General features: G+C 73.5%; 6 protein-coding genes and 1 long non-coding RNA gene across 15 annotated transcripts; 4 read left to right on the forward strand and 3 right to left on the reverse strand.

The window, feature by feature from the left end:
- Nucleotides 1–1061: 1061 nt before the first annotated feature.
- Nucleotides 1062–4316, reverse strand: FLAD1 (flavin adenine dinucleotide synthetase 1). 2 transcript variants are annotated; one of them, XM_083813644.1, is made up of 7 exons: nucleotides 4153–4316; nucleotides 2963–3722; nucleotides 2510–2660; nucleotides 2208–2306; nucleotides 1929–2118; nucleotides 1455–1528; nucleotides 1062–1342 (listed from the first exon to the last, which is right to left on the reverse strand). In XM_083813644.1, exons 1-7 carry the CDS (start codon nucleotides 4291–4293, stop codon nucleotides 1207–1209), a joined length of 1551 nt encoding a protein of 516 aa, XP_083669770.1. In that variant the 5' UTR covers nucleotides 4294–4316; the 3' UTR covers nucleotides 1062–1206. The 2 variants fall into 2 exon arrangements, with proteins under 2 accessions (XP_083669770.1, XP_083669771.1); XM_083813645.1 differs by having other exon boundaries at nucleotides 2510–2657; nucleotides 4153–4314.
- Nucleotides 4317–4725: 409 nt separating this feature from the next.
- CKS1B (CDC28 protein kinase regulatory subunit 1B) lies at nucleotides 4726–6120 on the reverse strand. Of its 2 annotated transcripts, XM_083813621.1 has the most exons (3): nucleotides 5951–6113; nucleotides 5115–5242; nucleotides 4726–5039 (listed from the first exon to the last, which is right to left on the reverse strand). In XM_083813621.1, the coding sequence occupies exons 1-3, from the start codon at nucleotides 6007–6009 to the stop codon at nucleotides 4987–4989; spliced, it is 240 nt and encodes a 79-aa protein (XP_083669747.1). In that variant the 5' UTR covers nucleotides 6010–6113; the 3' UTR covers nucleotides 4726–4986. The 2 variants fall into 2 exon arrangements, with proteins under 2 accessions (XP_083669747.1, XP_083669746.1); XM_083813620.1 differs by having other exon boundaries at nucleotides 4848–5242; nucleotides 5951–6120.
- A 149-nt stretch (nucleotides 6121–6269) lies between these two features.
- Nucleotides 6270–16590, forward strand: SHC1 (SHC adaptor protein 1). 6 transcript variants are annotated; one of them, XM_083813615.1, is made up of 15 exons: nucleotides 6355–6473; nucleotides 8256–8323; nucleotides 8564–8641; nucleotides 12000–12161; nucleotides 12386–12456; nucleotides 12905–12968; nucleotides 13167–13286; nucleotides 13716–13769; nucleotides 13905–13956; nucleotides 14163–14289; nucleotides 14381–14549; nucleotides 14766–14826; nucleotides 14950–15117; nucleotides 15270–15532; nucleotides 15741–16590. In XM_083813615.1, exons 2-15 carry the CDS (start codon nucleotides 8312–8314, stop codon nucleotides 15867–15869), a joined length of 1530 nt encoding a protein of 509 aa, XP_083669741.1. In that variant the 5' UTR covers nucleotides 6355–6473; nucleotides 8256–8311; the 3' UTR covers nucleotides 15870–16590. The 6 variants fall into 6 exon arrangements, with proteins under 6 accessions (XP_083669745.1, XP_083669741.1, XP_083669742.1 ...); XM_083813616.1 differs by lacking the exon at nucleotides 8564–8641; XM_083813619.1 differs by lacking the exons at nucleotides 8256–8323; nucleotides 8564–8641 and having other exon boundaries at nucleotides 6270–6360.
- LOC310887562 lies at nucleotides 7899–10835 on the reverse strand. Its single transcript, XR_014575749.1, has 2 exons — nucleotides 10521–10835; nucleotides 7899–9341 (listed from the first exon to the last, which is right to left on the reverse strand). It is a non-coding gene; the product is annotated as an uncharacterized lncRNA (long non-coding RNA).
- A 658-nt stretch (nucleotides 16591–17248) lies between the features above and the next one.
- On the forward strand, nucleotides 17249–19213 carry PYGO2 (pygopus family PHD finger 2). Its single transcript, XM_083813624.1, has 3 exons — nucleotides 17249–17449; nucleotides 17535–17584; nucleotides 17689–19213. The coding sequence occupies exons 1-3, from the start codon at nucleotides 17323–17325 to the stop codon at nucleotides 18772–18774; spliced, it is 1263 nt and encodes a 420-aa protein (XP_083669750.1). The 5' UTR covers nucleotides 17249–17322; the 3' UTR covers nucleotides 18775–19213.
- A 42-nt stretch (nucleotides 19214–19255) lies between these two features.
- On the forward strand, nucleotides 19256–23283 carry PBXIP1 (PBX homeobox interacting protein 1). Of its 2 annotated transcripts, none has more exons than XM_083813623.1 (11): nucleotides 19256–19395; nucleotides 20386–20474; nucleotides 20553–20652; nucleotides 20735–20790; nucleotides 20883–21027; nucleotides 21110–21325; nucleotides 21406–21429; nucleotides 21512–21585; nucleotides 21705–21830; nucleotides 21923–22944; nucleotides 23037–23283. In XM_083813623.1, the coding sequence occupies exons 2-11, from the start codon at nucleotides 20415–20417 to the stop codon at nucleotides 23092–23094; spliced, it is 1881 nt and encodes a 626-aa protein (XP_083669749.1). In that variant the 5' UTR covers nucleotides 19256–19395; nucleotides 20386–20414; the 3' UTR covers nucleotides 23095–23283. The 2 variants fall into 2 exon arrangements, with proteins under 2 accessions (XP_083669749.1, XP_083669748.1); XM_083813622.1 differs by having other exon boundaries at nucleotides 19305–19395; nucleotides 20298–20474.
- Nucleotides 23284–24039: 756 nt separating this feature from the next.
- On the forward strand, nucleotides 24040–26313 carry PMVK (phosphomevalonate kinase). Its single transcript, XM_083813669.1, has 5 exons — nucleotides 24040–24195; nucleotides 24270–24333; nucleotides 25235–25387; nucleotides 25451–25580; nucleotides 25796–26313. Exons 1-5 carry the CDS (start codon nucleotides 24113–24115, stop codon nucleotides 25930–25932), a joined length of 567 nt encoding a protein of 188 aa, XP_083669795.1. The 5' UTR covers nucleotides 24040–24112; the 3' UTR covers nucleotides 25933–26313.
- Nucleotides 26314–27714: the final 1401 nt, after the last annotated feature.

The raw sequence follows: 27714 nt of genomic DNA on the forward strand, positions 1-27714 counted from the left end.
GATAACCCGGCAGAGGGGGCAGCGGGGCCACGGCCCCCGGCACCAAGGGGGCTGGGGACCCTCCGGTGGGGGCAGTGGGTCCAGGCCGGGATGTCGCACGGGTTCTAGCTGGGTGCAGAGGGTGGAAGTTTTGGGGGTACAAGTGGGGGGACCCCTTCCCAAGCACACGCAGCCAGTCACACACTGCTCAGGTTTATTGGGGTCTGGGTGGCGAGGGGGCCACGGGCTGGACCAGGTCCTGGTGCTGGGGGTCCATCAGCTGCGGGCTGGGCAGGGCAGGGCAGGGCAGAGCCATCACAGAGCCACAAAAAGTCCTGGGGAGGGAAGAGAGGCAAAGAGGGGTGAGGAGCCCTGGGGGGCATCATGGCTGGGACCCCCCACCCCATCACCCCCTCTGGCACCAAAGCTGGGGCCCCGCGCCCTATCACCACCACCCGAGCACCACAGCCGGACACCCAAACCCTTCCCCACCCCCGGGGACCACCAGGGCCACATCCCCCCACCCCATCGCCCCCCTCAAGCACCGCGTCCGGGCCCCCGCACCCGACCCGGAGCAGGGCTCCCCCGGTCCAACGGGCAGAGCCGGGCACTCACCGGGGCGCGGGGGTCCCGTGCCCTAGTCCAGCAGCTCCCGGATGCACCAGCTGCACAGCAGGAGGTAGGCGCACTCCCGCAGCACCCGCAGCAGCCAGGAGCCGAGGCGCAGCCCCAGGGAATCGCCGTTGGGTGCCGGCAGTGCCGCCGCCCGCACCGCTCGCCTCGGGGCGCCCGGCAGCCGTGCCGCCGCGGTGCGCAGGAGAGGCATGGCCGCGGGATCCGCAGCGAATGGTGGGTGACGGCGGGGGGGCAGCTGCGTGGCCACGAGGGCCCCCAGGGCAAGCGCTGGAACCTGCTCCATTCTCTGCGCTTCAAAAGCCGCCGCGGTGACGTGCACGGGGAGGGGGCACTGCCCGGGGACCCTTTTGTTCGGGCAGAGCCGGCCTCAGCCCGCTTCGCGCTCCCACTGGAGCCCCGCAGGGCCTGGGGGGACCAGCAGAGCCAAGGCCGCACGAGACGTGGAGCACAGGCTGAGCACAGCAGCTTTATTCAGCGCCGGCACTCAGCAGGTTTATTCAGCGCTGTCCCCGGCGGGGCCAGGGACACCCGCCGGAGACCCCGCAGGCGGCGGTCTCGGCGCAGCTTCCCCCGAGCACAGCCCACAGGCTCTCACTGCCGGGACGTGCGCTCGTCCTCCTCGTTTTCCAGCTCGTAAGCGGGCCGGTAGCTCTCACGGCCCCGGGCATCGGTGTAGCGCAGCGCCGGGTTCTTCGTCGTGTTGGCCATGCTCCCCAGGGACGTGTAGCTGCGAAGGGCCGGTGTGGCTGCGAGCGGCCCCAGGAGCGCCGCCCGATGCTCTGTCCTCCTCCAGCAGGGCACCGCCGTGCCAAGCAGGGAGGGCAGCTCCCAGCACTCACCCCTTGTCGTAGAGGATGCAGTAGGGGACGAAGAGCTTGCGCAAGAACTCCCAGATGTCCCTGTACGTCCAGTCCTGCGGGCAGAATGGCGCAGGGATCGCTGCAGGCTGGTGCGGGCAGCCCCTTCATCCCCAGGGAAGCCAGCTCACCCCGGCCCGGAGCACACAGGGGGCAGCCGGCCCCTGTGGGAATCCACAGCCCCCTGCCCGCAGCCCCAGAGCGCGCCCGTCCCTCCCGGCACGTCCCCAAATGTGACAAAAGCCAGCAGGCAGGAACATGCCCTGCCTGCCGGCACCAGGCTGCAGTGAAAGGGGCCCACGGCTGGGCAGCAGGGCAGGAGATGCCAAGGGGAGAGGGGAAACTGGGGAGAAAAGCCCCCAGGGATGAGGACGGATTAATGCTGCTCCCTCCCCACCGCTTCAAACGGCCCTGCCCCTGTCCCCCGCGCAGGCAGAGGCAGCTGAGGCCACGCACCAGCAAGGGGTTCACCCGCATGTACTGGGGCCAGTCGGGGTCCGTCATGCACATGGGCGTCAGGGTGCGCGAGTAGGGGTCCGTCCGCCGCGTGCCCATCAGGACAGCCTCCAGCTGCGGCTGCTGCTCCTTCAGGGCCACCAGGGCCTCCCGGATGGAGCCCTCCACGGTGCACAGCTGGATCTTGTACCTGGTGGGCAGGACGGGCAGCTGCCAGCCGGGCTGCGGGAGGCGCCGCCCGTCCCCTGCCCCGAGGACCGGCCCCTCTCCATCCCGTACCTCTGGACGGTCGCCTGGATGAACTGCTCCAGTTCAGGGAAGGGGGACACGGTGCGGATGTAGAGCACCTGCAGCTTCTCCTGCCTCTCCGGGTACCGCCTGGGGAGAGACCTGTCACTGATGGGCCCCAGCGGATGGAGACTCGAGGCAGGGCAGCCACGCAGTCCCCACAAGGCGGGCCCCAGCGATCCGCTCACTGCCCCAGCCGAGGGCAGAGGAGAGCCCCGGAGCCCCGGCCGAGGGCTGGGGGACCCCCGTGACCCTGCCCCAGGCTGTGCCGGGGCAGCCCCGCAGCTGGGTACCTCTCCAGGGCAGCATGGACAAGGTGCAGCAAGGCCGTGCAGTCCTTGCCCCCGTTGAAGCCGACGCAGAGCTGGGCCAGGCTGTAGCGGTCCAAAGCCTCCTCGATGGTCCGCAGTGCTGCTGCCACCTTCTGTCCCAGGGCCGAGCCTGCTGGGAGGGGACACTCGGTGCCTGCAGGCACTGCTGCCTGCCCAGGGCCACGCCGCCTCGGCTCAGCCCCAGGGCCCAGCTCCCTCCTCGGGGCTCATTTCGTCCCCAGACACAGCACCCTGGGGCTGGGAGACTAACGGTGCCGATCCCCCGGCCCAGGAAGGGGACGGGACGGGAAGGCCCCGCACAGCCCGCAGCCAGTTCTGCTCCCGGGCCGCCCTTCCCGCTGCCCCGGCCCCTCGGGGCCTGCCCGGGCTACGGGGGCCGTGTGGGAGCAGCACGAGGGCCTGTACACGAGGTACCTGACTCCGCCAGGCCGTACACCTCGGTGGCCGCCGGCGACACGGGGTCCGCCACCAGCGGCACCACTACACCCGGCGGCAGCTTCTCCATCAGGAAGCGGTGCGCTTCCTCCAGGTGTTGCTCCGACTCCGAGTCCAGCGTCAGCTTCACGCGGTAGTAGTTGCTGGCCCAGTCCGGGTAGGAGCCCAGGCTCACGCGGCCCCGGAAGGCGGCGTCGGCCTGGTCCAGCGCGGGCGCAATGAGCACCTCGTCGGCCGCCACGTAGACGGCCCGCGAGTGGAAGCGGGTCTGCTCGCTGCGGAACAGGTGGCTCAGGCCGTCCAGGGCGCGCTCCATCAGCGCGGGGATGCCGGGGAAGATATAGACGTTGCGCACGCTGACCAGCGGGTACTTGAAGGCGCCGCCGGTGCGCCGGTCGGTGCCGTAGTGGAGGCACGAGGACTCAGGGACGCGCGCCAGCTTCATGGCCGGGCGCCGCGCGGCCGTCTCGCCGAAGACGTCGTGCACCAGCGCCGCCAGCTCCGGGTGCGGGACCACGCGCTCGCCGAACGCCTTGGCCACGGCCTCGAAGGTGACGTCGTCGTGCGTGGGGCCGACGCCGCCCGAGGTGAGCACGAAGGTGAAGCGGGCGGCGAAGGCGGCCACCTCACCTGCGATGGCCCCCACCTCGTCGGGCACCACCGAGACGCGGGCCACGCGCACGCCCAGGGCGCGCAGCCGCCGGCACATGAAGAAGGAGTTCGTGTCCTGCGTGTGGCCCTGCGGGGGCACGCCCGTTACACCGGGAATGCGCCCAGTACACCGGGAATGCGCCCGGTACACCGGGAATGCGCCCGGTACACCGGGAGCGCGCCCGTCACACCAAGAACACGTCCATTACACCGGGAGCGCGCCCAGTACACTGGGTACATGCCCGGTACACCAGGAACAAGACCCTTACACCGGGAGCACGCTTGTTACACTGGGAACATGCCCGGTACACCGGGAGCACACCCGGTACACCGGGAGTGTGCCTGTTACCAGGAGCATGCCCCTTACACCGGGAACGCACCCATTACACTGGGAGCGCACGCGGTACACCGGGAACATGACCCTTACACTAGGAGCGTGCCCGATACACCGGGAGCGCCCCCCCCCCAGGTTCCCGTTCCCCCCCGGTGCCCGGTCCCGCCCCGGCTCCCGGCCGCACCTTGAGGATCTCGTCCCCGATGACGATGATCCCGGCGGTGGCGGCGGGGCGCGGCCCGGCCATGGCTCGGCAGGCCGCGTCCCGCCGGGCCCGCAGCAGCGCCCCCAGCCGCGCCCCCCCCGCCGCCGCCGCCGCCCGCATGGGCCCGGCCCCGGTGCACCGGGAAAGGCCGCGCAGCCGCCCCCCGCTCTGATTGGCCAGCGGAGGTGTACGTCAAGGGGCGCTGCGAGCTCCGATTGGACGAGGGGAGACGGAACCATGGCTGCGGGGCGGGGGGGGCCGATCCCCCCCGCCCTCCCCCCGGACTTGAGCCCGCCCGGCCCGGCGGCGCGTGCCCCTCCCCCGCCTCCCCCGGTCACCGGGTCCCCCCCCCGCCCCCTCCTCCCTCCCGTTGCCCCCAACCGGGCCCCAGGAGCCCCCACCCCTCCCCCCCAGCCCCCCAGGGAAGGGCAATGCCCCACCGGGAAGCCCCCCCCGGGGCACCGGGGACCCACCGGCAGCCCCCTGGTGGGATGCTCCCGGTACCGGGACCCCCCCATCCACCCCCCCAGTACACCGACAGCACACGGCAGCTCCCGAACGTCCTTTTATTGAAGCTTTGGAGAGCCCCAGCCCCGCGGCACGGGGCCGAGCCGCCGCGGGTGCCCCGACGGCACCGTGGGTCACGGGCACCCAGCGGCTCGGCCCCGGCCGGGCAGGGCGAGACCCCGCGGGGGGGGGTGGGGGGTGGGCACGGGGCCGCCGGGCGGGCGCGTTGGGGGGGGCTCCTGGGGGCCGGGGGTGCAGGAGAGGAGCAGGAAGGTGCTTGGGTGGCCCGGCCGGCGGCGGCGCCGCTCACTTCTCCGGCTTCTTGGGCAGCGGCCGTCGGAAGAGGAGGATGTGCGGCTCTGCGGGGACAGCGGTGAGCGGCGCGGCCGGCCCAAGGGCGCGCAGCCCCCCGGGACGGCCCCCGCGGGCCTTACCTGGCTCGTGGATCATGTAGTGCACCCAGCCCTGGCTCTGCTGCACGCCCAGGTTGCGCCACTCCGACTCGGACATGAGGTGGGTCTTGGGCACCAGCTTGGCGATGTCCTTGGGCAGCATCACGTGCCTGCGGCGCCCACGGGGGGGGCTCACACCGGGACGGCGGGGGGCACGGCCGTCCCCGGGGCTCCCCCCGGTCCCCTCCCGTCCCTCTGGGGCTCCTCTGCCGCCCCTGGGGCTCCCCTGCCGCTCTGAACCTCCCCTCCTCGTCCCCCCCCTACCCCCGGGGCCCCCTCCCCGGTGTCCCCCCCCGCCCCCGGGGCTCCCCTCCGGTCCCCCCCTCCACCTTCCCCGGTGCTCCCCCCCGCCACCGGGGCTCCCCCACCTTCCCCGGGGCTCCCCCGCCGCCCCGTGCCCCCCTCCCCCATCCCTCCCCTACCTCCGGGGCTCCCCCCCTCCCCGTCCCCCTCCCCCCCCCTCCGGGGCCCCTCCGCCGCCCCCGGGGCTCCCCCGCCGCCCCCGGCCCCATCCCGTCTGCCTCTCCCGGAGCTCCCCCGCCGCCCCCCGTCCCCCCCTCCCTCCCTCCCGGTGCTCCCCCGCCGCCCCCCGCCCCTTCCCGGCCCTCCCAACCGGGGCTCCCCCCTCCCCCCCCCATCGCCCCGTCCCGTCCCGGTACTCCCCCGCCGCCCCCCTTCCGCCCCGCCCCTCCCCTCCCTCCCTCTCAGTCTCCCCCCTCCCGGGCCCCCTCTCCCCCAGGGGGAGGCGTTACCGGGAGCCGTTACGTGCCCCGCCCCCTCCCCTCCCCACCCCCGGTTACCGGCCCGCCGCCGCTCACCGGTACTCGAACTCCTCGTCGTCGTACTTGTCCGAGTAGTAGATCTGCTTGTGCGCCATGCCGCCCGCCGGCCCGCGGTCCGCCCCCTTCCCGGCAGCCCCCGCCGCGCCCCTCTCCTCTCCTCAGCGCCCCGCCGGGCCGTTGGCTCCCCTCCCCCCCCCCAACCCCGGGGGCCGCTTTCAAACGCCGCCGCCCCGCGCTCCTATTGGGCGGCGCTGCCGGGGCGGGCCGCGCGGCGCGGCAGCCGATTGGCTGCGACGCGGGACGCCCCGCCCCTCCTCCTCCCTCCCCCCCCTTCCGCGCGGCTCCGGGCCCGCCCGCGGGCCCCCGGGGGAGAGAGAACGCGCGCGCGCGGGCGCGTCACGTGACGGGGGCGCGGCGAGGCCGTGCCGGAGGGGCGGGGGCCGGAAGTGAGTGGCGGGGCGGCGGGGGGCGGGGCGGGAGGGGCGCTCGGTGCGGGCGCCGCGGCTGCCGGGAGCGGAGGAGGCCGGCGCGAGACCCGCGCGAGACCCATGGTGCCCCGGTGAGCGCAGCCCGCGGGACCGGGCCGTGGAGGGCCCCCGGTGGCCGCGCAGGCCGCGGGCGGGCTCCCGGGGCGGGCAGGCCCCGGGGGCACCGGGCGGGGCCTTGAGGCTGGGGGGGGGGCCCCGCCCCCTGCCGCCCGCCAGCCGCCCTCCGACCGCCCGCCGGCCGCCACCGGGCTGTGCCCCGCGGGGGAGTGCGGCCGTTCCTGGTGCCGGTCCCGGTGCCGTTCTCTCCGGTTCTGCCCCACCCGCGCCGGTTCCGCCTCGGCGGGCCGCGGGGAGCGAGCAGCGGGCCCGGGTGCCCCTCCCCGGTGCCACTGCACGCCCGGTGGGGACCGTCCGGTGTTACTACGGCGGCGTGGGGGGGCTGGGGACGGCCCCGCCGGTCGCCTCCGCACCCCTCCCGCGTGTCCCGGGCCCCCGGTGCTGCGGGCAGGTCGAGGGCCGTGTGTCACCGGCACGGGCAGCGCTGCAGGGACCCGCGGGGGGCTCGCTCCGGGCCCCAAACCGGCGACACTGGGCCCCGAGGCCCCCCCGTGTCCCACCGCCGTGCCCCCGGCCTGGCTCAGCCCCGGGGCTTTGGGGGGACTTGGGGGACGGGTCCGGTGTGGGCCTGGTGGACGCTTGCCCCCGAAGGCCTTCGTGACCCCGCGCCTTCCTGTTTTGGGTTAAAATCACTCGGTTCTGGGTGTGGAAGGTAACCCGGTAAACCCCAGAGGCCCCCGTGGCTCACGAGGCGCCGCCGTTCCCCCGGGACTGGGACCGGGGCGGCCGCGGCCGTGCCCCCTCGCAACTTTCTGGGGGGCGTGCGGGCACGGCGGGGCACCGGGGTGGCCTCCCCAGGCGGCCCGGTGCTCCCGGTGCCGGTTTTAGGGCTGCTTCTCGCCGCCGCTGTCTGAGCCCCGTTCCTTCCCTCTGGGGCCCTCCCGTCGCCGCCGTTACCCCCGCGGCACGAAGGGGCCTCGGGAGGCGGTGCCGTTACCGGCGGCCCCGCGGGGGCGGCTGCGCCCTGCCCGGGTGCCATGCCCGCCGGGCGGCCCCGCTTATCGTGCTGCCTTGGCCGGCCCCAGATAAGGGCGCGATGGCTTCGAGGAAGTAAATCCGGGAAGCGCTGCCCTGCTCCGCCCCGGCCCGGGGCTCTCGGTGCCGCTCCCGCTTCCCCCCCCCCCCCCCCCCGTTCCCCGGCTCCCCTCGCTGCCCGTGGCCCCTTTCCTCTGCTCCTTCCGAACACCGGCTCCCGTTCCGCTCGCTCCCGGGGCCGCAGCCCTGGGGGAGGGGGGGACGTGGGCAGGAGCGGGGGGGCCCTGCTCGCTCCCCCTCCTTGCGGCCCTCTTGGTGCTTTTTTGGGGACCTGGCAGCTTCAGGGCCTTAGGGATCAGCTCCGGCGCTCGTCTCACGGCACAGAGCCACCGAAAACGGGGCGCTTTTGGTTTGGGGAGCTGCCCTGTGCGGCTCCCAGCTCCTTTTACTGGTGGGCAAGGTCTGAACGGAGCCCGGTCCGTGCCCAGCTCGGCCTCGTGCCCCCCCCCCATTCCCGGTGGTGTCCCGGGACGGGGCCGTCGGGAAGGAGGACGCCTCGCAGGTCCCTGCCCCACGCCTCGGCAGCGTCGCAGCCCCGTCCGCCTGCGGCCAGCGAGGAGCCGGACTCGCTGACCCCCGCGGGTCCCTTCCAGCTCGGGACGCGGCGATTCCAAGGAGCAGGGGCTGCCTCTCGGCGGCGGGGCCACCTCACGCGGCCCGGGGCCGGGCCGGCTAACTCCCTGTTTGTCCCCGAACCGCAGGTGGGACGGCCAGACGAGAGGGGCTCTGCCTTTCCGTTCCCTGCCCTCCGCCGCCGATGGAGTACGTGGTAAGGCCGGCCGGCGCTCGGGGCTTCGGTGGAGGGCTAGGTGGCTTCGGTGGCGGGCCCTGCCTCCTCTCCCTCCCCGCCGGGCCCCCGCCGGCCTTCCCCCGTCCCCAGGAGGCCGCGGGGACGGCAGAGAGGAGGGCCGCGTCGCCGCTGCGTGACGTTGGAGCGATATCTGGGGGGGAAAACGCAGCCGTAGGCTGGCGGTCAGCCTTTTCTCTTTGCTCTCGCCCCGTGCTGCAGGAGGACGGGGGACGGGGAGGGCTCCACCGCCGCTGCTTTCGGACCGAGGGGGTCTCCGGCCCGCCCTGCGCCGCTGAGGTGCGTACGTGCGGCGGCGGGCGGCCCGTGTCTGCGCGCGCGGCTGCGTGCGCCTCGCCGCGATTCCTTGCCAAACCCCGCGCGTGTTCCAGCTCTCTGACTCAGCTCCCGGTTTGCGTTTCCTGGGAGGATGTCGGGCGCTGGCCCAGCGGCGGGGCCCCGAGCGGAGCCGCGCCGCTCGGCGCCCGGGGAAAATACGGGCTTGGGCTTTGCTCGGGGCGGCGGGCTCGGTCCCGGTTTGGAGGCTGCGACCCCTCTCTGCTTCTCGTCCTGCTGCGTGCCGTGCGTGAGGTCCCCAAGCACACAGCAGCACGCGGGGTCTGGCCGAGCCGGCGCGTCCCCTCGCTTCCCGGGCACGAGGAGCGGCTCGGCCGGGACGTGTCCCCGCCAGCTCCTCGGGGGCGGTGGTTCTGGCGGCTCCCCGCGTCCTCCGCTGCAGGGGCAGGAGCTGTTCGTGGGGCTGCGCACGTCTCGGTCTGCCTTCGGTGCTCCGCGGCCCCTTGGGGGGGTCTCTGCGGCCCCTGGGGGGGCTCTCTGCCTCCTTGGGCCCGCGGAGCCGTTGCAGACGAGGTGTTTGTCTGCGAGGGCTGGCAGCAGCAATATGTCTCATGGCCAGCCGGTGCCAGTTGGGATCACGTGCGCTATCTGGCCTCGGCCTCGATGCTGGAGGTCCTGATAAAATCAGCAGCGATTCCGTTTTCTAAAAGCAGAGCCCCGTCTGAGCGGCGGGCCGCGGCCGCTCCCAGCCCTGCCGCCTGCCTGGCCTCTTGGGGTCCCCTCCCCAGCCGGCTCCAGGAGACCCCAGCCCCTCTGCGCTTCCCTCGGGGCTTAACGCAGGGGCTGCCGTGCCGGGTGGGACGCCCAGCCCCGCGTCCCCGAGCCGCCCGGCTCCTCGCAGGCCCCCCGAGCCCCTTCAACGCCGCCCAGCCCCGCTCCCCCCGGCGGGACTGGCGGGTCCCTGCTTCCTGGCTCCCCGGCCCCGGGCTTCCTGCCTTTCTTTGGAGCGGCCGCGCTGCCGGCCATGGGAAGGTCACGGCGCTGAGCGGCTGCGGGGCCCCAGGCGGGGACGAAGCGCGCCGCGGGACGGCTGGGCACGGGCTCCCGCGGGACCGGCGGCGGCCGAGGTGGGGGGCTCGGAGCGGGGAGCGGGCCGCGGGACACGCCGGCGGCGGGGCGCCCTGCGCAGGAGGATATTTCCAGCTCCGGCCCGGCCTCCGTTTCCCCGGCTGCGTGGCGGTGCGCCAGGGTTCGGGAAGCGGGGCGCGAGGCCGCTGGTGCCGTGCTGGGTCCGAGCCGGGAGAGCCCTTCCCTTGGGCTGGATTCGGCCGAATTTGGCTCGGCGTTGGGTTTTGCAAAGCAAGCGGCGCCTGGGAACGTCCCGGCCCGCGTGGTGGCGGGGAGCAGGCGCCCGGCGGCAGGTCGTAGGGGCCCGAAAGCCCCTGCTGCATCCCCGAGGGCTGGAAAGGGCAGCTGTGGCCCCGTGGGGAGGGCGAGGCCGCGGAGATGAGCGTGGACGCGTGTGGCGTGGTTGGGTTGCTCCCGGCTCCTCCTGGCCCCGTTCGCCTGCTGGTCTGCATCAGGTGGGGGTGAAGGGGGAGCGGGGCAGACCCAGCGGCCCCCACCAGAAAACAGGGGCTTCGCCCGGCCTCCCCGCCGCGGAAAGGGGGTGAGCTTTGCCCCGGCGCCGCTGGCACGCTCTTGCTTTTCCCCAGCTCCCGCTAGCTCCGCCTGTGACCTTGATTTTTCTGCTCCAGATACTCGCTGGGTCCCCACCCCTCTCCGGGAGCCCCTCCTGCGCTGCCACCCCAGCCCGCTCGCAGCCCCGGCGCGGGCACAGCCCGCTCCGCTCCCCGTGAGTCAGCACGGCCCTGCCGCTTACCGGCAGCTTACCGGCAGCCCCGTTTTCCTCCGGGAGGAGCAGCCGCTCGGCGCCGGCCGCGATGCGGGGAGCAGCGGCCATCGGCAGCTCCCGCCGGCCCCGCGCTGCAGCCGGGGGCTCGCGCTGAGCCCGGCCTCTCCCTGGGGGCTCGGCGCCCACCCCCGGGCAGCCCACCTGTATTCCTGCTCCCGGCCATCCTCCTCTTCCTCCGGGCAAGGTCTGCGCCCGGAGCCGTGCCGCCGAAGGACTGGACGTCCCCGCGGCCCCAGCGAGCACTGGAGGCGTCCTGGCATCGCGGCCCCCCCGTCCTCGGGCGGCGCTCCCCCCTGCAAAGCCCGGGGAGCCAACGGCAGCTGCCTGCCGCCGGCACGTGGGTTGCATAGCGCTGGCCACCACAGAAGGACCTTGTTCGCTCCTGGCCGGGGCTTGGAGCAGGGCTGGGCTGGGCTTGGATGCGCTCTGTGGCTGCCTTGTCTCAGGGCTTTAAATATTCATGCTTTTGATTTCCTCTTAGCTGCTGGCGACTGCTTGGGGGGGAGCGCAGGGGCAGAGCGAGCCGCCAGGGGCGGAGGGGCAGCGGTTTGGGACCCGTCCGCGGGGCAGAGGGGGCCGGATCGGGCCTCAACCGAAGACAATGGGACTCGTGGGCAGCCCGGTTCGGGAGCAGCGCGGGGCTGCGGGGCTTGAGGACCTCCAGGCTGGGGGCCGAGCACGCTGAGCCCCCGCTCCGGCTGTTCGGCACGGCGCCCAGCCCCGGGGCGTAGCCGCAGCCCCGTTTCCTCCCCGCCGCTCCGGGAGCAGGGGTTGCTCTCCATCTGGCCGGATCCGTGCGTCCTCGCTGACGCCGATTGCCATCGATCGGCTGCGGCGGCGTGGAGCTGGGCAGCCCCCGCGGCGCGTCGGGGCCGGCTCTCCCCGCGAGCCATGCCGGGCTGGCGAGGGCTCGGCCGAGGCTTGCGCTCGGGGGCGGCTTCGCGGCGGCTGTAGGCGCTCGGACGGCCGATGGGGCCTCTGTGAGCCGTGCCGCGCGGGGTGGGCGCCTGCCAGCCCTTCTCGCCTCTCTCCGGAATGGATCTCCTGCAGAAGAGCAAATACAGCCACCTGCGGAATGAGTCCGTCTCCTCCCTGGAGGAGGCGGCGGGCGGCGGGGGGGCCCCGGCCTCCCCCGTGGAGTCCCTCGCGGGCACGCGGTCGCTGCCTGGCTCCCTGTCGTCCTCCTCCCTCAGCCCCATGCTGCCTCTCGGGGAGCTCTCGTCCGAGTCGGAGGACAGCCCCACCACCCTCTGCTCCTTCTTCCCCAAAATGGCCAACCTGAAGCTCTCGAACCCCGCCAACCTGCTCAGCCTGCGGGGCTCCTCGGCTGCCAGCCTCAAGGAGCCCGGGAGCCCGGGGGAGCCCGGACCGGCCGGGACGCTCGCACCGGCACCGGGAGGAGCCGGCGGCCCCGATTCAGCGGGACCTGTCGCTGTCTGTTCCCAGGATATGAACAAGCTGAGCTGCGGGAAGAAGACGCGGGTGGAAGGCGGCCAGCTGGGCGGTGATGAATGGACCCGCCACGGCAGCTTTGTCAATAAGCCCACGCGCGGCTGGCTGCACCCGGACGACAAGGTCATGGGCCCGGGGGTCTCCTACCATGTCAGGGTGAGTGCCGGGGCCGGGCTGCGGGGCACGAAGGGGCACGGCGGGCTTCCGGGGAGCTCCCGGCGCGCTGCTCGCGGGTGGGAGGTGGGCGGCGGGTGTCCTGCGGGGGTCGCCCCCGCGTGGCGGGTGGCGCGGGGACCCGTCCCCGTTCCCCTCCCTGCTCGTGGGCCGCGTGGGGGGCGAAGCTCGGGGCGTTCTGGGCTGACCCCGCTGTCCCCTGCCAGTACATGGGCTGCGTGGAAGTCCTCCAGTCCATGAGGGCTTTGGATTTCAACACCAGGACCCAGGTCACCAGGTGAGCCCTGCGTCCGCGCGGGGGGCTCTGCTGGGCCGGGGGGGCTCTGCTGGGCTGGGGGGGGGGGCTTGGGGCTGCCCCGGGGTGGGTCCGTAGGTGGTGGCCAGGCTGTCTGCAGCCGTGGAGGCAGCTGCCCGGCGGATCGATGCGCCTGTCAATGGGCTTGGCCAGGCAGGAAGCGCTCCTGCGACCCCATCAAATATTAACCGAGCTCTTCCCCTGCCCCAGCCTTGTCCGGGAGCCAGTCGGCGCTGCCCGAGGGCTTCCCTTTCTGTGTTCCTCGCTTAACCCCGTCCCTCCTGCGCTGATTCCCTCGTCCTCCACCCTGCGGACGTGGCGGTGAGCGCAGAGCCGCCCCGCCGCCGCCTCGTCCCTGTGCTGGGGTGGGTGGGGGGACGAAGTGGGGGGCCCCCGGGCCCAGACTGACATCCCGCTGCGCTCCCCGCAGGGAGGCGATCGGCCTGGTGTGCGAGGCTGTGCCCGGTGCCAAGGGAGCCGTGAGGAGGAGGAAGGTGAGGCTGGGCCAGGAGAGCTGCCGGCGGGCTCGGGCTGCCTGTGGCCGAGGGCTGGACCTCAGCCCGGCCGCCGGTGCTGGGCCGGGCACCCGGGGCTCTCGTCGCCCCCGTGGGGAGGGCGAGCTGGCCGCCCCTGCTGGGGGACGAGGCTCCGGGCCCAGGAGCCCCGTTCCTAACGCTGCCGCCTGCCCCCAGCCCTGCGGCCGCTCCCTGAACTCCATCCTGGGGAAGAGCAACCTGAAGTTCGCCGGCATGCCCATCACCCTGACCATCTCCACCAGCAGCCTCAACCTCATGGCCTCCGACTGCAAGCAGGTGAGAGCAGGAAGGGGCCAGGGGCCGGGCGGCTGGCTTCAAATGGGCAGGGGTCGTCGTGTCCCCTCCGGGCCCTGCTGGGGGGCAGGGGATGTCCCCAGCCTCCACAGGGACACCTCGGTGGGTGTAGGGCCTTGCTGAGCGCCCAGCTCCTCCTGGTCCGAAGGGCCTGGCTCACCCGTTGCTGGGGGCAAAGAGATCTGAGCGATACTCTGCAGGATCTCCAGCCAGCCTGGAGCCAGGCTTCTGGCCTTGACCTGGCTTTTGGTAGCTCCGGGGGTGTCTTGGCTCTCCTCTGGTGGCCTGTGGCTCATAATCAGGGCCCCCCGAGCTCGCGAGCCCCAGCCCCAGGGGGAACGTGGCAGGCAGGAGGCGCCAGCTGAGGCTGGGCGCCGAGGAGCTGCAGCCAACGACCCGTGTGCCTTGCAGATCATTGCCAACCATCACATGCAGTCCATCTCCTTCGCTTCTGGCGGAGACCCGGTGAGTACGGCGGCCCCCCATCTGTGCTGGGTCCTGACCCCTGGCACGGGACAGGGCTCCGCTGCCCTGTCCCTAAAGTCTCAGGGCACCGTGGTCCCCGGCAGCCCTGTCTCACCAGCTCCGTCTCTCCCGCAGGACACCGCTGAGTATGTCGCCTACGTTGCCAAAGATCCCGTCAACCAGAGAGGTGAGACCGCTGCCGGGTGCCCCAGAGGCCAGAGCCCCATTTCGTGGGTGTTTGGGTGCAGCTCGGTGGGGCGGGGGGGGACTGGGACCCCCGCAGGGAGGGACTGGGACCCCCGCAGGGAAGCTCTGGGGTGCACAGGGTGGGTTCAAGGGGTGGAGGACTTAACGCTGAGGTTCCACGCCCCCGCTCCACTGTTCCCTTCCCAGCCTGCCATATCCTGGAGTGCCCTGAAGGCTTGGCGCAGGATGTGATCAGCACCATCGGGCAGGCCTTCGAGCTGCGCTTCAAGCAGTACCTGAAGAACCCCCCGAAGCTGGTGACGCCCCACGACAGGTAGGAAGGGAGGTGTCACATCTCTCGGTGGCGGCGCAGGGATGCTTCCCTGGCTGCTGTCGGCTGCTGAGCTGCGCCGTGCCCCCCCCAGGATGGCGGGGTTCGACGGCTCTGCCTGGGATGAGGAGGAGGAGGAACCAGCCCCAGACCACCAGTACTACAACGACTTCCCCGGCAAGGAGCCTCCCATCGGGGGGGTCGTGGACATGCGGCTGCGGGAGGGGGCTGCGCAGACCCCCAACCACCTGGGGGCCACTCTGGTAAGGCCTGGGGCACGTCTCCGCGGGGTGCTCGGGGGGAGATTCCGCATTACGAGGGAGACGTGGGGACCCCGGTGGAGCTGTGGGCTGCTCGCTCGGGGTTATTCCAGCACAGAGTCCGCGGCGTGCGTCTCCAGCACCTCTCGCAGCCCGGGGTGGGGACTGGGGGCATGTCGGGACCCCCTGGGCTCGCTCACCGTGTGCCTCTCTCTGCAGCCCATCGGCCAGACGTCTGGTGGGGAGTACGACCCCCGGAAGCAGCACGCTCCTGCCCAGGGTAATGCGGGGGACGTGGCTGTCCCCGTCCTGCTCTCCTGCACCCCGAACCGCTCCAGCATCGAGCGCTGGTGCTGGGGCCAAGGCAGGCTGGAGCCCCGCTGACTTTTTGTGCTCTTTGCAGCAGGGAGAGAGAAATACCCGGCTGCAGCAGGCGCGTCCGGCCGCACGGACCTGTTTGATGACCCGTCCTACGTGAACGTGCAGAACGTGGACAAGGCGCGCCAGGCGTCAGCTGCTGGCGCCCCCGCGACGGCCAACGGCAGCGCCCAGCGGGACCTTTTCGACATGAGTGAGTGGGATCGGAATTGTAGGGGCTGGAAGGGACCTCGAGAGATCGCCGGGTCCAACCCCCCAAATGGGATGGCAGCCGCGGTCGTGCCCGGGCTGTTGGGGTCTGCTCTGGGTGCGAGGCGAGCGATGGCCCCGCTCCTTTCCCCGCAGAGCCCTTTGAGGATGCCCTGCGCGTCCCCCCCGCCGTGCCGGTGAGCCTGCCGCCGGCCCAGGTGGTGGCCTCCATGGAGGAGCAGCTGCGCCGGGAGCCCTGGTACCACGGGAAGATGAACCGCAAGGAGGCCGAGAAGCTGCTGAAGGTGAACGGAGACTTCCTGGTGCGGGAGAGCACCACCACCCCGGGCCAGTACGTGCTGACTGGCTTGCAGGGCGGGCAGCCCAAGCACCTGCTGCTCGTCGATCCCGAAGGAGTGGTGAGTCCCTGCAACCCCAAAGTCCCGGGGGTCCCGCACCCCCTGCGATTTACGGGAGCCCCCAGGGCGTTGGGCTTCCCGCTGCCCCTCGGGGGGGGGCACCTTGGGGCTGGATTTGGGGGATGGAGCGGGCACAGCAACGCACGGGGGGCTCGTGGCTTTGTCCTCCTGGGGGCAGCTGCGGTTTTCTGAGCGCCGCTCCCCGCAGGTGCGGACAAAAGATCATCGCTTCGAGAGCGTCAGCCACCTCATCAGCTACCACATGGACAATCACCTGCCCATCATCTCGGCTGGCAGCGAGATGTGCCTGCAGCAGCCTGTGGAAAGGAGACTGTGAGCGCCCGGGGGCCCTGGTGCGCGGGCCCCCCCCCGGCCCTGCTCCCTGCCCCAGGGGGGAGCGCTTGGACTCGCAGCCGGGTGCCCTGCCCGGGACTGGGCTCGGACTGCCTGGGGATGGGGACGGCCCCGGCCCCGTCCGCCACGTGGAGCTGGCAGCCGCGGGGGCAGCGTGGTGGGAGCTGCCTGCAGGGCGGGGGGCTGTCGTTGCCAAAGCCCCTGCCTCCCCCCCAGCTCCAGCCTTTGCACAGCAGCTCAGCTCAAACCAAAGCCTGGCCCCGGGCGGTATCGCCGCAGCGTGGTGCGACCGCGGCCGCCCTCGTGCTCACCCACGGGGGGCACGGGCCCTCAGCCCCTCGTCCCGCCAGCCCCAGGGGGGGTCCGGCCGGGGGCCTCCCCAGGGCTGGGCCCTGCGCTCCCCAAGCACAAGGCCGGGCGGCCGCGCACCGAATGTACCCGATCACTTTACGTGTTAACTGTGCCTTGACCCCGCAGGTCCCACACTCTTATGCAATGCAGCCAGGCGGGGGGGCGACGGCCCCGAGCCCCCTCCGGGCCCCGCCGAGCCCCTTCCCGGGCACCCTCCCCGGGGGGCTGGGGAGGGGGGGGGTGGCCGGGCCCTGCCGCATGCACCTCGTTCCCTGAAGCCAAAGCGCAGCCCTGCCCCGGCCCCGCTATAACCAAAGGAACCGGCGGGCGGTATTAAAGTTGGTATTTCTCTAGGCCGTGGTGCTGTGCTGGGGCTGGGGGGGGGCCAGCAGCGGGGCTGGGGGGGCGAGCAGCAGGGGCGGGGGGGCAAAGAGTGGGGCTTGGGGGGTGAGCACCAGGCCTGGGGGCTAAGCACTGGGGCTGGGGGGGCGAGCACCGGGGCTGAGGGGTGAGCAGTGGGCTTGGGGGAGTGAGTACCGGGGCTGGGGGGGCAAACAGTGGGGCTTAGGGGGCGAGCATCAGGGCTTGGGGGGGCGAGCAGTGGGGCTGGGGGGGCGAGTAACGGGCTGGGGGGGCAAACAGCGGGGCTGGGGGGCGAGCACCAGGGCCAGTGGGGCTTAGGGGGTGAGCATCAGGGCTTGGGGGGGCGAGTAACGGGCCGGGGGGCGAGCACCGGGGCTGGGCGGCGAGCGCTGGGGCTCAGGGGGGCCAACAGCAGCCGGGCCCCTGCACCCCCCCCTCCCTCCCCATGCAACCTGCTCCCCCCCGTGCCCGTCACGTGGTTCCTCCCGCCACCCCCGCGCGCCCCGCACATGGTTCCTCCCTTCCTCCCCCACCCCTACTCATGGACCGTCCCACGCCCGCCCCCCCCCGTTGCCCCGCACATGGTTTGTCCCGCTCCGCCAGGCGCCCCTCGCCCCGCCCCCGCGCCCCGATTGGCCCCGCGCGCGCGCCCGCGGCTTCCGCTTCCGGCCGTGCGGCGGAGCGCGGCGGGGCCATGGCGGCGCCGGGCCGGCTGTGAGGCGATGGCGGCGCCGCACGGCGAGAAGCTGGAGGGAGGCGTCCCGGCACCGCCGCCCCCGCCGGGGGGGGGCCCGCACCCCGCGGGCAGCGCCGCCGCCGGCGGGCCCGGCAGGAAGCAGGGGAAGGCAGGTGAGAGAGCGGGGCGGGACCGGGGCCGCCGGTTGAACCGGGGCCGGGCGGTAACCGGGGTTGACGGCGCCGCCTCTCCCCGCAGGGCTGCAGATGAAGAGCCCCGAGAAGAAGCGGCGGAAATCCAACACGCAGGTAGGGCCGGGACTGTGCCCCCCACCCACCCCCCAGCCCGCCCCGGTGCCGTTACCGGAGCCGTTACCGGAGCCGGGCCGTGACCCGCCGCCCTCCCCCCGCAGGGCCCGGCCTACTCGCACCTGTCGGAGTTCGCCCCGCCGCCCACGCCCATGGTGGATCACCTGGTGGCCTCCAATCCCTTCGAGGACGACTTCGGCCCCCCCAAGGTGGGCGCGGCGGCGGCGGCGGCCCCGTTCCTGGGCAGCCCCGTGCCCTTCGGCAGCTTCCGCGTGCAGGGGGGGATGGCGCCGCAGGTGCCCCCCGGTTACGGCGGGGGGCCGCAGCCCCTGCGGAGGCAGCCGCCGCCACCGCCCTTCGCCCCCGGGCAGATGGGCCCGGCCTTCGGCATGCCCCCCCAGAACCCCGGCTACGTGCAGCCCGGGGCCATGAGCTTCCCCGGGCAGCCCTTCGGGCAGCCCCTCGGACAGAACTTCAGCCCCCCCACGGGGCAGCTCATGCAGGGGCCCGTCGGGGGCTTCGGGCCCATGATCTCGCCCACCATGGGGCAGCCCCCCCGGGGAGACATGGGCCCCGGGCCAGCCCTCAACCCCCCCGGCGGGCCGGCCATGGCTCAGCGCTTCGGCCAGCCCGGCAACCTCTTCGGACAGTCCCCCCTGCAGCGCCCTGGGCAGAACATGCCCCCCCTGCCCCCCAACGCCAGCCCTTTCCCCGGGGCGGACCCCGGCTTCCCCGCCGGCGGCGAGGAGGGGGGTAAGAACCTGAACCCCCCTCCCAGCACCTTCCCCCAGGAGCAGCACTCGGGCTCCCCGGCTGCCGTTAACGGGGCGCAGCCCAGCTTCGCCCCCCCCAGCGCCGGCCGCGGCGGCGGCACCCCCGAGACCAACAGCCTGCCGCCCCCCGGCAAGGCGGCCGGTGGCTCGGGGCACCAGCCGCCCCCGGGCTTGGTGTACCCATGCGGGGCGTGCCGCAACGAGGTGAACGACGACCAGGACGCCATCCTGTGCGAGGCCTCCTGCCAGAAGTGGTTCCACCGCGAGTGCACGGGCATGACGGAGAACGCCTACGGGCTGCTCACCACCGAGGCCTCGGCCGTCTGGGCCTGCGACTTCTGCCTGAAGACGAAGGAGATCCAGTCGGTGTACGTCCGCGAGGGCATGGGGCAGCTGGTGGCCGCCAACGACGGCTGAGCCGCCCCCCCCGCAACCCCCCCCTCCCCGCCTTGTACAGCTCCCCGCGCAGTTTTAGGACCAAACCCCCCCTTTTTGTAGCCATCGGACTCGTGAGTGCGGGATGGCGCCGGGGGGCCCCCGCCAGGATGCACGGGGGGGCTCTGGCTGTGCCGGTGTGCGCCCCCGGGGGGGCTCCCTCGGGGGGGGGGGGGGGGCTCCGTCGTGCTGGTGCTTGGGGGCTGAAGCTTCCCTGCCCCCTCCCCCCCGGTGGGCTCTGCCTGCTGGCACGGGTGCCCCGGGGGGAAACGTGCCCCCCCCGCCTTCCTCCGTGCGGTCCCGGTGCCCCTCCCCTCCAGCTTTGTGCCCGCGGAGATCCCGCCCCCCCCCCCCCCCCCTTTCCGTTTTAGCGGAGCGTTCATGGAAACTTTTGTATCGTCGCTATAAAACTCTGAAACCGCCGTGTCCGTGTCTGCTCTGCTCCGGTTCCTCCCCCCCCCGCCCCCGTTCCCCCCCCCCCGGTGCCCGCCCCGCCGCCATTGGCTGCGCGCGTCACGTGCGCGCCCGTCCCGAGGGCGGCGACCGGCACCGGCGGAAAGTTACGGCCGGGACCGGGCCGAGCTGCGCCCCGAGCGGCTCCAGGTACCGCCCGCCCCGCGTCCTGCCGGCCAAGCGGCATCGCCCCGAGCTGCCCCCGGTCCTCCCCCGGTCCCTCCCCGGTCCCTTCCCGGTCCCTCCCCGGTCCCTTCCCGGTCCCTTCCCGGTCCCTTCCCGGTCCCATCCCCCGGGGAGCGGAGCGCGCGTCCCGGGCCACGATCGGTGCCGCGGGCACGGGAGGTTTGAGCGGGCATCGCCCCCGGGGCACGGCCCCGCTCCGTGTCCCGCCCCGTTCCCCCCCCGCGCCCCGGTTCCGGGGAGCCCCGGGGCGCGGCTCCGGTGGAAGGCGGGGGGGGGGGGTGCCCTAAATACTGCGGCGGGTGCCGCCGCTCGGTGCCTGCCGGGCCCCGGGCTCGCCGCGTCCCCGTGCACCTGCCGGGCGGCATCACCGCGGCTAAAAATACCCCGCGGGGCCGGCTGGTGGCGGCCCGGGGGGGGGCGGCACCGGAGGGGGGGGAGCGGGGGGGGTGTCGGTAGCGCTCCCCGGGCCGCGTCCAGCCCCGTCCCCTCCGGGAGCCTCCCGCCCCGCGGGGGGTTCCCACGTCTCGGTCCCGCCGCCCCCGGGCCAGTGCCAGCCCGGGGGGGGGCCCTGGGGAGGGTCGCGGGGGGGTCTCGGGGGGGGGGTGAGCGGCGCCTCCGCAGCTGTGCCGGGAATGTGCAGAATCCCCGGGCACCGCCGCCGTGACCGCTGCGCCCCGTCCTCGGTCCTGCTGTGCTCCCGGCACCGGGCAAGGCGAGGACTCGGTTCCCCCCCCCTTCCACCGGAGGAGCCCCCCCCGGATCCCGATGCCACCGGGGGTGCCCGGCTGTGGCATCCCACCCGGTGCGGGGACCGCGGTGCAGCACCGGGCCGCCCTTTGCTCCCGCTCCTAAACTCGCTTTGCCAGGCAAATCAGGAGTGGGGACGGGGGTGAGGTCTGTCTGCCCGTCCGTCTGCCCGTCCCTCCGTCCGTCTGTCCGTCCGTCTCCTCGCAGGGGGGTCAGCGCTGTCCGCAGGCGGGAGCATGGCGGAGAAATCGGACTTGCGGGACTCGGACGGCAGCTGGGTGCTGGCGGGCACCGAGGTGAGGGGCCGGGGACGCCCCGGGGCCGGGGGGGGATGAGGGGAGGCTGCGGGTGCCAGCTGCTGCCCCTTGTCCCAGGGGCTGCCCGTGGACACGGTGGGCCCGGAGCAGGATGCGGCCTCCCGCGGGGCTGAGGATGAAGAAGCGGAGGAGGAGAGCGCCCAGGACGCGGCCATGGGTACGAAAACGGGACAGCCGCGGCGGTCCCCGGTGCCAGGGCGCGGGGAGCCTGCTCACCGCCGGCCTCTGCCTCTCCCCAGCTGGCGACGGCGGCAGCGGAGCCTTCCCGGGCCAAACGCCGTGCCCTGAGGTCGGGGTAAGCACGGGGGGGGGGGAGGGCAGGGGGAGCGGTGGGGCTGGGGTCCTGCTGCATGCAGATGTGTGAGACCCCAGCGCCCGCGTCCCCAGGACCTGGAGGAGCGGCCGGAGCCGGGTGCCGAGGCGGTGCCCACCGCGGCCGGCCCCGCGGAGCCCAGCGCAGTGCAGAGCTGGGAGCACGAGGAGCCCGATGCGGCGGCAGAGCGGGGCCCCTGCCCGGACACCCCCAGAGCAGGTCAGACCGGGAGCACGCCAGGTCCGCGCCGGCGCCGCCGGGGTGCGGGCGCTCCCTGGAGGTCCCCGTCCCCCCCCCCCAGGGCCACCAGCGGAGGAGGGGAGCTGCACCAGCAGCGATGATGATGCCGAGGGGCTGCGGAGGCGGCAGGTCCCCGAGCCCCGTGCCGGGCCCCCCCCTCCGGGGCCTGCCCTGCGCCGGGGGACGCAGGATGGCGGCGACGAGGACGGGCTCAGCACCAGCAAGTACCTGCTGGGCGCGCTGGCGCTGGCGGCCGTGGCGCTGCTGCTCATCTCCGGTGAGTCGTGGGTCCCGGGGCAGGGCGGGAGGCGGGATGGGGAGCCCGATGTCCCCCTCATTGTCCCTTCCTCTCCCCAGGGGGCTTCTACGACCCGGCAGACGGTGAGCGCGGAGGGGCTTGGCCTGTCGTGCCCGGTGGGGCAGCCTGGACGCGCTCGGACGTCCCCATGCGGTTCCTCCCCAGGCCCCGTGGACGCCGTGGTGAGCCGCGACCTGGCCGACACGGAGCAGGAGGCGCCGGTGCCTGCGGACGGGAGTGTAAGGAGAGGGGCGCGGGGCGGGGTTCAGCACCTTCCCCCCCCCCCCCCCCCCCGAGCTGGCAGAGGGGAAGCCGCTCCCTCAGCACCTCCAGGGGCCGCATCCTTCCTCTCCCCCAGGATTTGGTGCAGCAGCCCCCGCCGCCGGCCGCCGCGGACCCCCAGAGCGTGCAGTCCGTCAGCCTCCTCCTGGACAAGCTGGCCAAGGAGAACCAGGACATCCGGCTCATGCAGGCTGAGCTGCAGGTGGGTGCGCAGCGCGTGCCCTGGGGACGCTGCCCCCTGGCACCACCCCGCGCCCTCACAGCCCCCCCCCGCTCCCTTCCCCCCCGCCCCAGGCCCACAAGGAAGAGCTGCAGGCCCTGCTGCAGAAGAGCGAGGGGGCGGCGGCGGCGGCCGGGGCGCAGCAGCAGAGCCTGGCTGCAGAGAACGAGCAGCTCCGTGCGGCGCTGCAGCGGGAAACCGAGGCGCTCCGAGCCGCCCGGGCCGAGCTGCGGCGCCTGCAGGCTGCGGGGGTCCCGGGCAGCCCCCAGCCCCACCAAGCCGAGCCCGGGGAGCCGGCAGCGGAGCAGCCCCACGGCCCGGGGGGCGCAGCCCGCAGGGAGGACGCGGCCAGGCGGGAGGGGGCCGGGCACCGCGGCTTGCTGGCGTGGGTGCGGCAGGAGCTGGCAGCCGCCCTGGAGCAAGCGCGGGGCTCGGGGGGGCTCGAGCGGCTCCCGGAGCAGTTGAGCGCCCTGGAGGAGCGCCTGGGCCGCGAGCTGGAGACGGAGGGGGCCCGGCCCTTCCCCGGGCCCTGGAAGAAGCCGTTCAAAGCGGACAAGAAGGAGAGCCGGCGGCACAAGCGGCACGGCGCCGGAGAGGGTCCCCACGAGCGGGGGGGCTGGGAGAGGAAGGAGCAGGGCAAACCCCACGGGCACGGGAAGGAGCCCCGGCCCCTGCGGGAGCACAAGGCGGGCAAAGCCAGGGGGAAATCGTCCCACGGCCCCCGCGAGCTGCCCCCGCTGAGCCATTACCGGGCGCCCCAGGGCTGCGCCGGGGTGGCCGACTGTGCCCGCAAGGAGGGCCGGGAGGTGCTGGGCGCCGCGCTGGAGCCCGTGCAGAAGACGCAGTTCCTGCAGCTGCTGGAGGGCTTCATGGGGCGCCTGGGCTGGGGGGGCCACTTCGGGGGGCTGGCGGCGCGGCTGGAGGGCGCCTTCGGGGCCGACGGCACCTTCGCTCACGACCGCCTGCGCTTCGTGGACTTCGTGGACGATGTGGAGGAGATGCTGGAGGAGCTGGCGCGGCGCGAGGGGGGCGACGAGGAGGCGGCCGACGGCTTCGAGGACTTCGTGCGGCGGCACTACGCCGGGGACGGCGGCGGGTGAGCGGGATGGGGGGGCACGGGGGGCCTGGGGGAGGTTTTGGGGGGGTCGGGCCCGGGACCCCCTCACCACTGCCCCTCTTCTCTTGCAGCTCCACCGGGAAGGAGCGGGGCCGGAAAGCCTGGCGGCAGCACGGGGGGGGCAGATAGAGCCGTGGTGCGCGTGGGGGGGGCACCCCGCTGCCAGCCTTTGTCCGGCACAACGGCCCCGGGGGGGCTCCCCTGGGCCGTGGTTGGGGTCTGGGGGCTGCCTTGTGCCCTGTGGGGGCCGCGGGCCCCCGAGTCACTGCACTGTGTGATGCTGCACTGCTGGGGGGGCAATAAAGTCACCGCTGGGCACCGCCGGGTCTGGTGCTTGGGGGGGCGGAATGGGGTGCGGGGGGGGGGGGGGGCAGGGAAAAGGGGGTGTCAGGAGGGAACGGGGGTGCTGGGGTGCGGGGGGGGGGGACAGGGAAAAGGGGGTGTCAGGAGGGAGCGGGGGTGCTGGGGGGGGAGTGGGGGTTGGGGGGGGAATGGGGGTGCTGGGGGGGGAATGGGGGTGCTGGGAAGGGAAATAGGGATGCTGGGGGGGGTGGGGGATGCTTGGGGCGATATGGGGTGCTGGGGGGGGAATGGGGGTGCGGGGGTGGGAATAGGGTGCTGGGGGAGAAAAGGGGGTGCTGGGGGCAAAGGGGGGTGCTGGGGGGGAAGGGGGGTGCTGGGAAGGGAAAGAGGGGTGCTGGCGGGGATGCGTGGGGCAGAATGGGGTGCTGGGGGGGTGCTGGGGGGGGAAATGGGGTGCTGGGAAGAAGAAAGAGGCGTTGGGGGGTCAGGACTGGGTGTGGGGAGTGAGGGTGTAGGGGGGCTGGGTGCGGTGCCCCCCCAATTTTGGGGAAACCCCCCCTGGGTTTTAGGGTGCCCCCGGTTTTGAGGTGCCCCCCCCCAAGTTATGAGGTAACCCTTCTCGGTTTTGGGGTGTCCCCTGGTTTTGGGGTACCCCCGATTTCGGGGTGCCGCCCGCCCCTCCCCGCGGCGCCCTGCAGGGGGCGCTATAGCGCGGGGGGGCCCGCACGGGGGCTGGGCCGTCCCCACCCGGGGGCGGGGCCAAACCCACAGGGGGGCGGAGCCATCATAGCCCCGCCCCCCGGGCCGTACCACCTGCGTGCCGCGCGGGGGGGGCCGTGCCGGGATGGCGGCGCCCCGCGCCGTGCTGCTGCTGAGCGGCAAGAGGAAGTCGGGCAAGGACTTCGTGGCCGAGCAGCTCCGCAGCCGGTACCGGGCCGGGGGGAGGGGGGGGGGCCGCGGGCGGAGCCCCGGGTCCCGTCCCGCTGATCGCTGTCCCGCAGGCTGGGCCCCGCCGTGTGCTGCGTGCTGCGCCTCTCCGCGCCGCTCAAGGAGCGCTACGCCGAGGTACCGGGCGGGCCGGGCCGGGCCGTGCCGCGTCGGGGTTAGCTGGGCCGGGATCCGCCGGGATCCGCCGGGATCCGCCGTGCTGAGCTGGGCCGTGCTGAGCTGTGCCGTGCTGCACCACACCGTGCCGTGTTACGCCATGCCTTGCCATACCATGCTGAGCTGTGCCATGCCATGCCATGCTACAGCACGCCGTACCATGTTACGCTGTGCCGTGCCTTGTTATGCTGTGCCGTGCCATGCTGATCTGTGCTGTGCTGTGCCATGCTGCGGCACGCCGTGCTGTGTTATGCCGTGCCATGCCATGCTGAGCTGTGCCATGTTACACTGTGCTGTGCCGTGCTGAGCTGTGCCATGCTATACTGCACCACACCATGCCATGTTACTCCATGCCATATTACGATGTGCTGTGCCACGCCACAATGTGCCATGTTATGCTGAGCTGTGCCATGCTGCACCACGCCATGCCATGTTACACTGTGCTATGCCATGCTGCACCACGCCGTGCCATATTACGCCGTGTCATGCCATGCTGAGCTGTGCCGTGTTATGCTGTGCAGTGCCATGCCATGCTGTGCCACGCCATGCCATGTTATGCTGTGCCGTGCCGAGCTGTGCTGTGCCATGCCATGCTGCACCATGCCGTGCCATATTACACCATGCCATGCTACACCACACTGTGCCATGTTATGCTGTGCCATGCCATGCTGCACCACACCGTGCCATGTTACGCTGTGCCATGCCATCCCATGCTGAGCTGTGCCATGTTATGCTGTGCCGTGCCATGCCATGCTGAGCTGTGCTGTGCTGTGCTACGCTGCACCGCATCACGCCGTGCCGAGCTTTGCCATGCCATGCCCCATGACAAGGGCCGTGCCCTGCTCACACCCTCTCCCTGCAGGAGCATGGCCTGGACTTCCAGCGGCTCCTGGACGCCAGCGCCTACAAGGAGACGTACCGGCAGGACATGATCCGCTGGGGCGAGGAGAAGCGCCGTGCTGACCCCGGCTTCTTCTGCAGGACGGTGGTGGAGGGGGTGGAGCAGCCAGTGTGGGTGAGTGGGGCCGGGGAGGAGCACGGGGGGCGCAGGGTGGCCGCTGACGCAGCCTGGGTGCAGGTGGTGAGCGACACGCGGCGCCTCTCGGACGTGGAGTGGTTCCGGGACGTCTACGGTGACGCGGTGCAGACCGTGCGGGTCGTGGCCTCCGAGGAGACGAGGAAGAGGAGGAACTGGGTCTTCGTGGCGGGTGAGCGAACGCTGCTTCCCATCACACCGCAGCCAAACCCGGTGCATCTCAGCGCCCTGCAGCACGGCTCTCCCCTGTCTCCACTGCCGTGCCCGGAGTGCAGGAGCCGGAGGGTCGGGATAAAGCTCCGGAGCAGCGGGCGGGGGGTGAGGCTGCACGGTGCCTCCCCCAGGGGATGGATCCTGACTTGTGGTGCGGGCTCTGCTCTTCCCCAGGGGTGGATGACGCCGAGTCTGAGTGCGGCCTGGACCAGGGAGTGGCCTTCGACTGGGTAATCACCAACGATGGGGACGAGCTGTCCCTGGACAAGCAGCTGGAAGCGTTGCTGCAGTCCGTCCGCGCCCAGCTGTAGCTCCCACATGGGATTCGGGGGGCATGTGGCTCTTCAGAGCCGCTCACACGGGGCCTCATCCTTCCCGGGGGCTTTACCCTGCATGGGGAGCATCGTGGGGGCCACCTGTGGGTCCCCAGTAGTGGGGCTGGGGAGGAGGATGCCGGGGGGAGGCAGCCAGCCCCCCCAGCACCTCCATCCGCTTCACCCACACCCCGCAGGGGCCGTGCCTTCCCCCAGGAGCGAGGGGCTGCTGCTGCTCAGTGGCCCTCAGCTGTGGCTCGGGGACTGTGTCCTGCATCCCATGTCCCCTGCAAGCCCAGCGGCGCTTCCCAGTTTGCCTCTCCTGTCCAGGCTGGGGGCGATGCCTGCACTGGAATAAAGCTCTGACGCTGAGAAACACCCGGGGCTGTGTCTCCTTTCCTGGGGGGGGGGTGGGGTGGGGAATTCAGGTCACTGGGGAGTGGGCTGTGCCCCTGCCCTGGTGCGGACCCTCCAGCTGGGGGGTGGCAGTGGCGTGAGGTGCGGTTTAATTCCCTGTGCCCGCCCGGGGGGCCGCCAGCTGGGTGCCTCGTGGTGTGTTTTAATAGGCTTCCTGCGGCCAATTCCCCACGGATTATCTGCTTCCGAAGCAGAAGGCTCCTGCCCTAATACCTGCCCGCCGGGAGCTCGTCTCCCGCAGCAGCTGGGCCCAACCCGGGGGCAGGGACAGGGACACTGGGGGGGGCTGCGGGAAGGGATACCGGGAGGGCTGGGGGCCAGCCTGGCCCTGTCCCCCCCCTTCCCTGTGCCGGGAGCGCCAGGGCTGGCAGAGCCCTGTCCCCCAACCCCGGGGGACAAGGGGGAGACCCAGGGGACAAGGGGGACAGGGGACAAGGGGGAGCCCCAGCCCCAGCGAGGGCTCCGCCAGCTCCAGCTGCTGCCCGTAATCTCTGGCCTCTGCTCGAGGCCCTGAGCCTCGTCGGAGGCCGTAAGGAGATTACGGGGCGTTATATAACGGCAGCTGGCGAGGTGGCTCCTCGGGGGGCCGGGGGATGCCAGGGGATGCCCAGGGCCCCCTCTGGGGGGCAGCTCGGTCCCCTCGGCCGCCGGAGCCCCCCGCCCAACCCGTGCCGGGCCAGTCCCCGCTGTCGCCCCCAGGCACCCACCCCCGTCGAGGGGCGGCGGCCGGCAGCGAGCGGTGACAGCCGCGGGCAGCGCTCCGGGGCCGCGGGGAGCCCCCGCTCCCGCCGCTCCTCGCCCCCGACGTGAGCCGCGGGCCGGCCCCGGGCGCAGCGGAGCGGAGCGGCGCTGCCCGGCTCGGTGCCGCCCAGCCCGGCTCGGGGGCTCCGCGCCCGCCCGTCGGTGGGCGCGGGGCTACCGGCGGCGGGGAGCGGCCCGGGGCTCTCCGCGGGACGGGCGGGGCCGGGAGCGGGGCCGGGAGCGGGGCGGGGGCGGGGGCGCCCCGCGCTCGCTCGCCCCGCCGCCGTCGGGGCTCCCGCCGCTGCCGGTACCGGCGCCGGTGCGCCCCGGCGGACTACAAGTCCCGTGCGCCCCGCACAGGCGCAGGGGCCGGGGGCGCGGGAGCGGGGCGGGGAATGATGTCAGCCTGCGGGGAGCCCCGGCGCGGCCAATGGCGGGGCCGTGCTGGCGGCGGGGCCGGGCCAGCGGCGGCGGCGGGGGCGGCGGCGGCGGCGAGCGCGCAGCGCCGGAGGGACGCGGCTCCCATTCATGAGCAGCCGCGCGCCCGCCGCCCCGGGGCCGCCGCCGCCGGGGCCGGGGCCGGTGCCGGGGCCGGGCGCGGCGGCGAGGAGCGGAGCGGGG

Source organism: Anser anser, assembly GCF_964211835.1.
Source record: "Anser anser genome assembly, chromosome: 28".
Classification (NCBI taxonomy): Eukaryota; Metazoa; Chordata; class Aves; order Anseriformes; family Anatidae; genus Anser; species Anser anser.

Bases quoted from the DNA above. Each gene is read 5' to 3' on its own strand.
- PYGO2 (XM_083813624.1), top strand. From the start codon at position 17,323: ATGGCGGCGCCGCACGGCGAGAAGCTGGAGGGAGGCGTCCCGGCACCG. The intron at 17,450-17,534 runs GTGAGAGAGCGG...CTCTCCCCGCAG, and splicing joins CAGGAAGCAGGGGAAGGCAG to GGCTGCAGATGAAGAGCCCC. The intron at 17,585-17,688 runs GTAGGGCCGGGA...CTCCCCCCGCAG, and splicing joins GGCGGAAATCCAACACGCAG to GGCCCGGCCTACTCGCACCT.
- PBXIP1 (XM_083813623.1), top strand. From the start codon at position 20,415: ATGGCGGAGAAATCGGACTTGCGGGACTCGGACGGCAGCTGGGTGCTG. The intron at 20,475-20,552 runs GTGAGGGGCCGG...CCCTTGTCCCAG, and splicing joins GGGTGCTGGCGGGCACCGAG to GGGCTGCCCGTGGACACGGT. The intron at 21,326-21,405 runs GTGAGTCGTGGG...TCCTCTCCCCAG, and splicing joins GGCGCTGCTGCTCATCTCCG to GGGGCTTCTACGACCCGGCA.
- PMVK (XM_083813669.1), top strand. From the start codon at position 24,113: ATGGCGGCGCCCCGCGCCGTGCTGCTGCTGAGCGGCAAGAGGAAGTCG. The intron at 24,196-24,269 runs GTACCGGGCCGG...GCTGTCCCGCAG, and splicing joins GCCGAGCAGCTCCGCAGCCG to GCTGGGCCCCGCCGTGTGCT. The intron at 25,581-25,795 runs GTGAGCGAACGC...GCTCTTCCCCAG, and splicing joins GAACTGGGTCTTCGTGGCGG to GGGTGGATGACGCCGAGTCT.
- FLAD1 (XM_083813644.1), bottom strand. From the start codon at position 4,293: ATGCGGGCGGCGGCGGCGGCGGGGGGGGCGCGGCTGGGGGCGCTGCTG. The intron at 2,119-2,207 runs GTACGGGATGGA...CCTGCCCACCAG, and splicing joins ATCCAGGCGACCGTCCAGAG to GTACAAGATCCAGCTGTGCA. The intron at 1,529-1,928 runs GTGCGTGGCCTC...TTCTGCCCGCAG, and splicing joins TGCGGGTGAACCCCTTGCTG to GACTGGACGTACAGGGACAT.
- CKS1B (XM_083813620.1), bottom strand. From the start codon at position 6,009: ATGGCGCACAAGCAGATCTACTACTCGGACAAGTACGACGACGAGGAG. The intron at 5,243-5,950 runs GTGAGCGGCGGC...TGGGCGCCGCAG, and splicing joins GACGAGGAGTTCGAGTACCG to GCACGTGATGCTGCCCAAGG.
- SHC1 (XM_083813614.1), top strand. From the start codon at position 11,589: ATGGATCTCCTGCAGAAGAGCAAATACAGCCACCTGCGGAATGAGTCC. The intron at 12,457-12,904 runs GTGAGCCCTGCG...CGCTCCCCGCAG, and splicing joins ACCAGGACCCAGGTCACCAG to GGAGGCGATCGGCCTGGTGT. The intron at 15,533-15,740 runs GTGAGTCCCTGC...CGCTCCCCGCAG, and splicing joins TCGTCGATCCCGAAGGAGTG to GTGCGGACAAAAGATCATCG.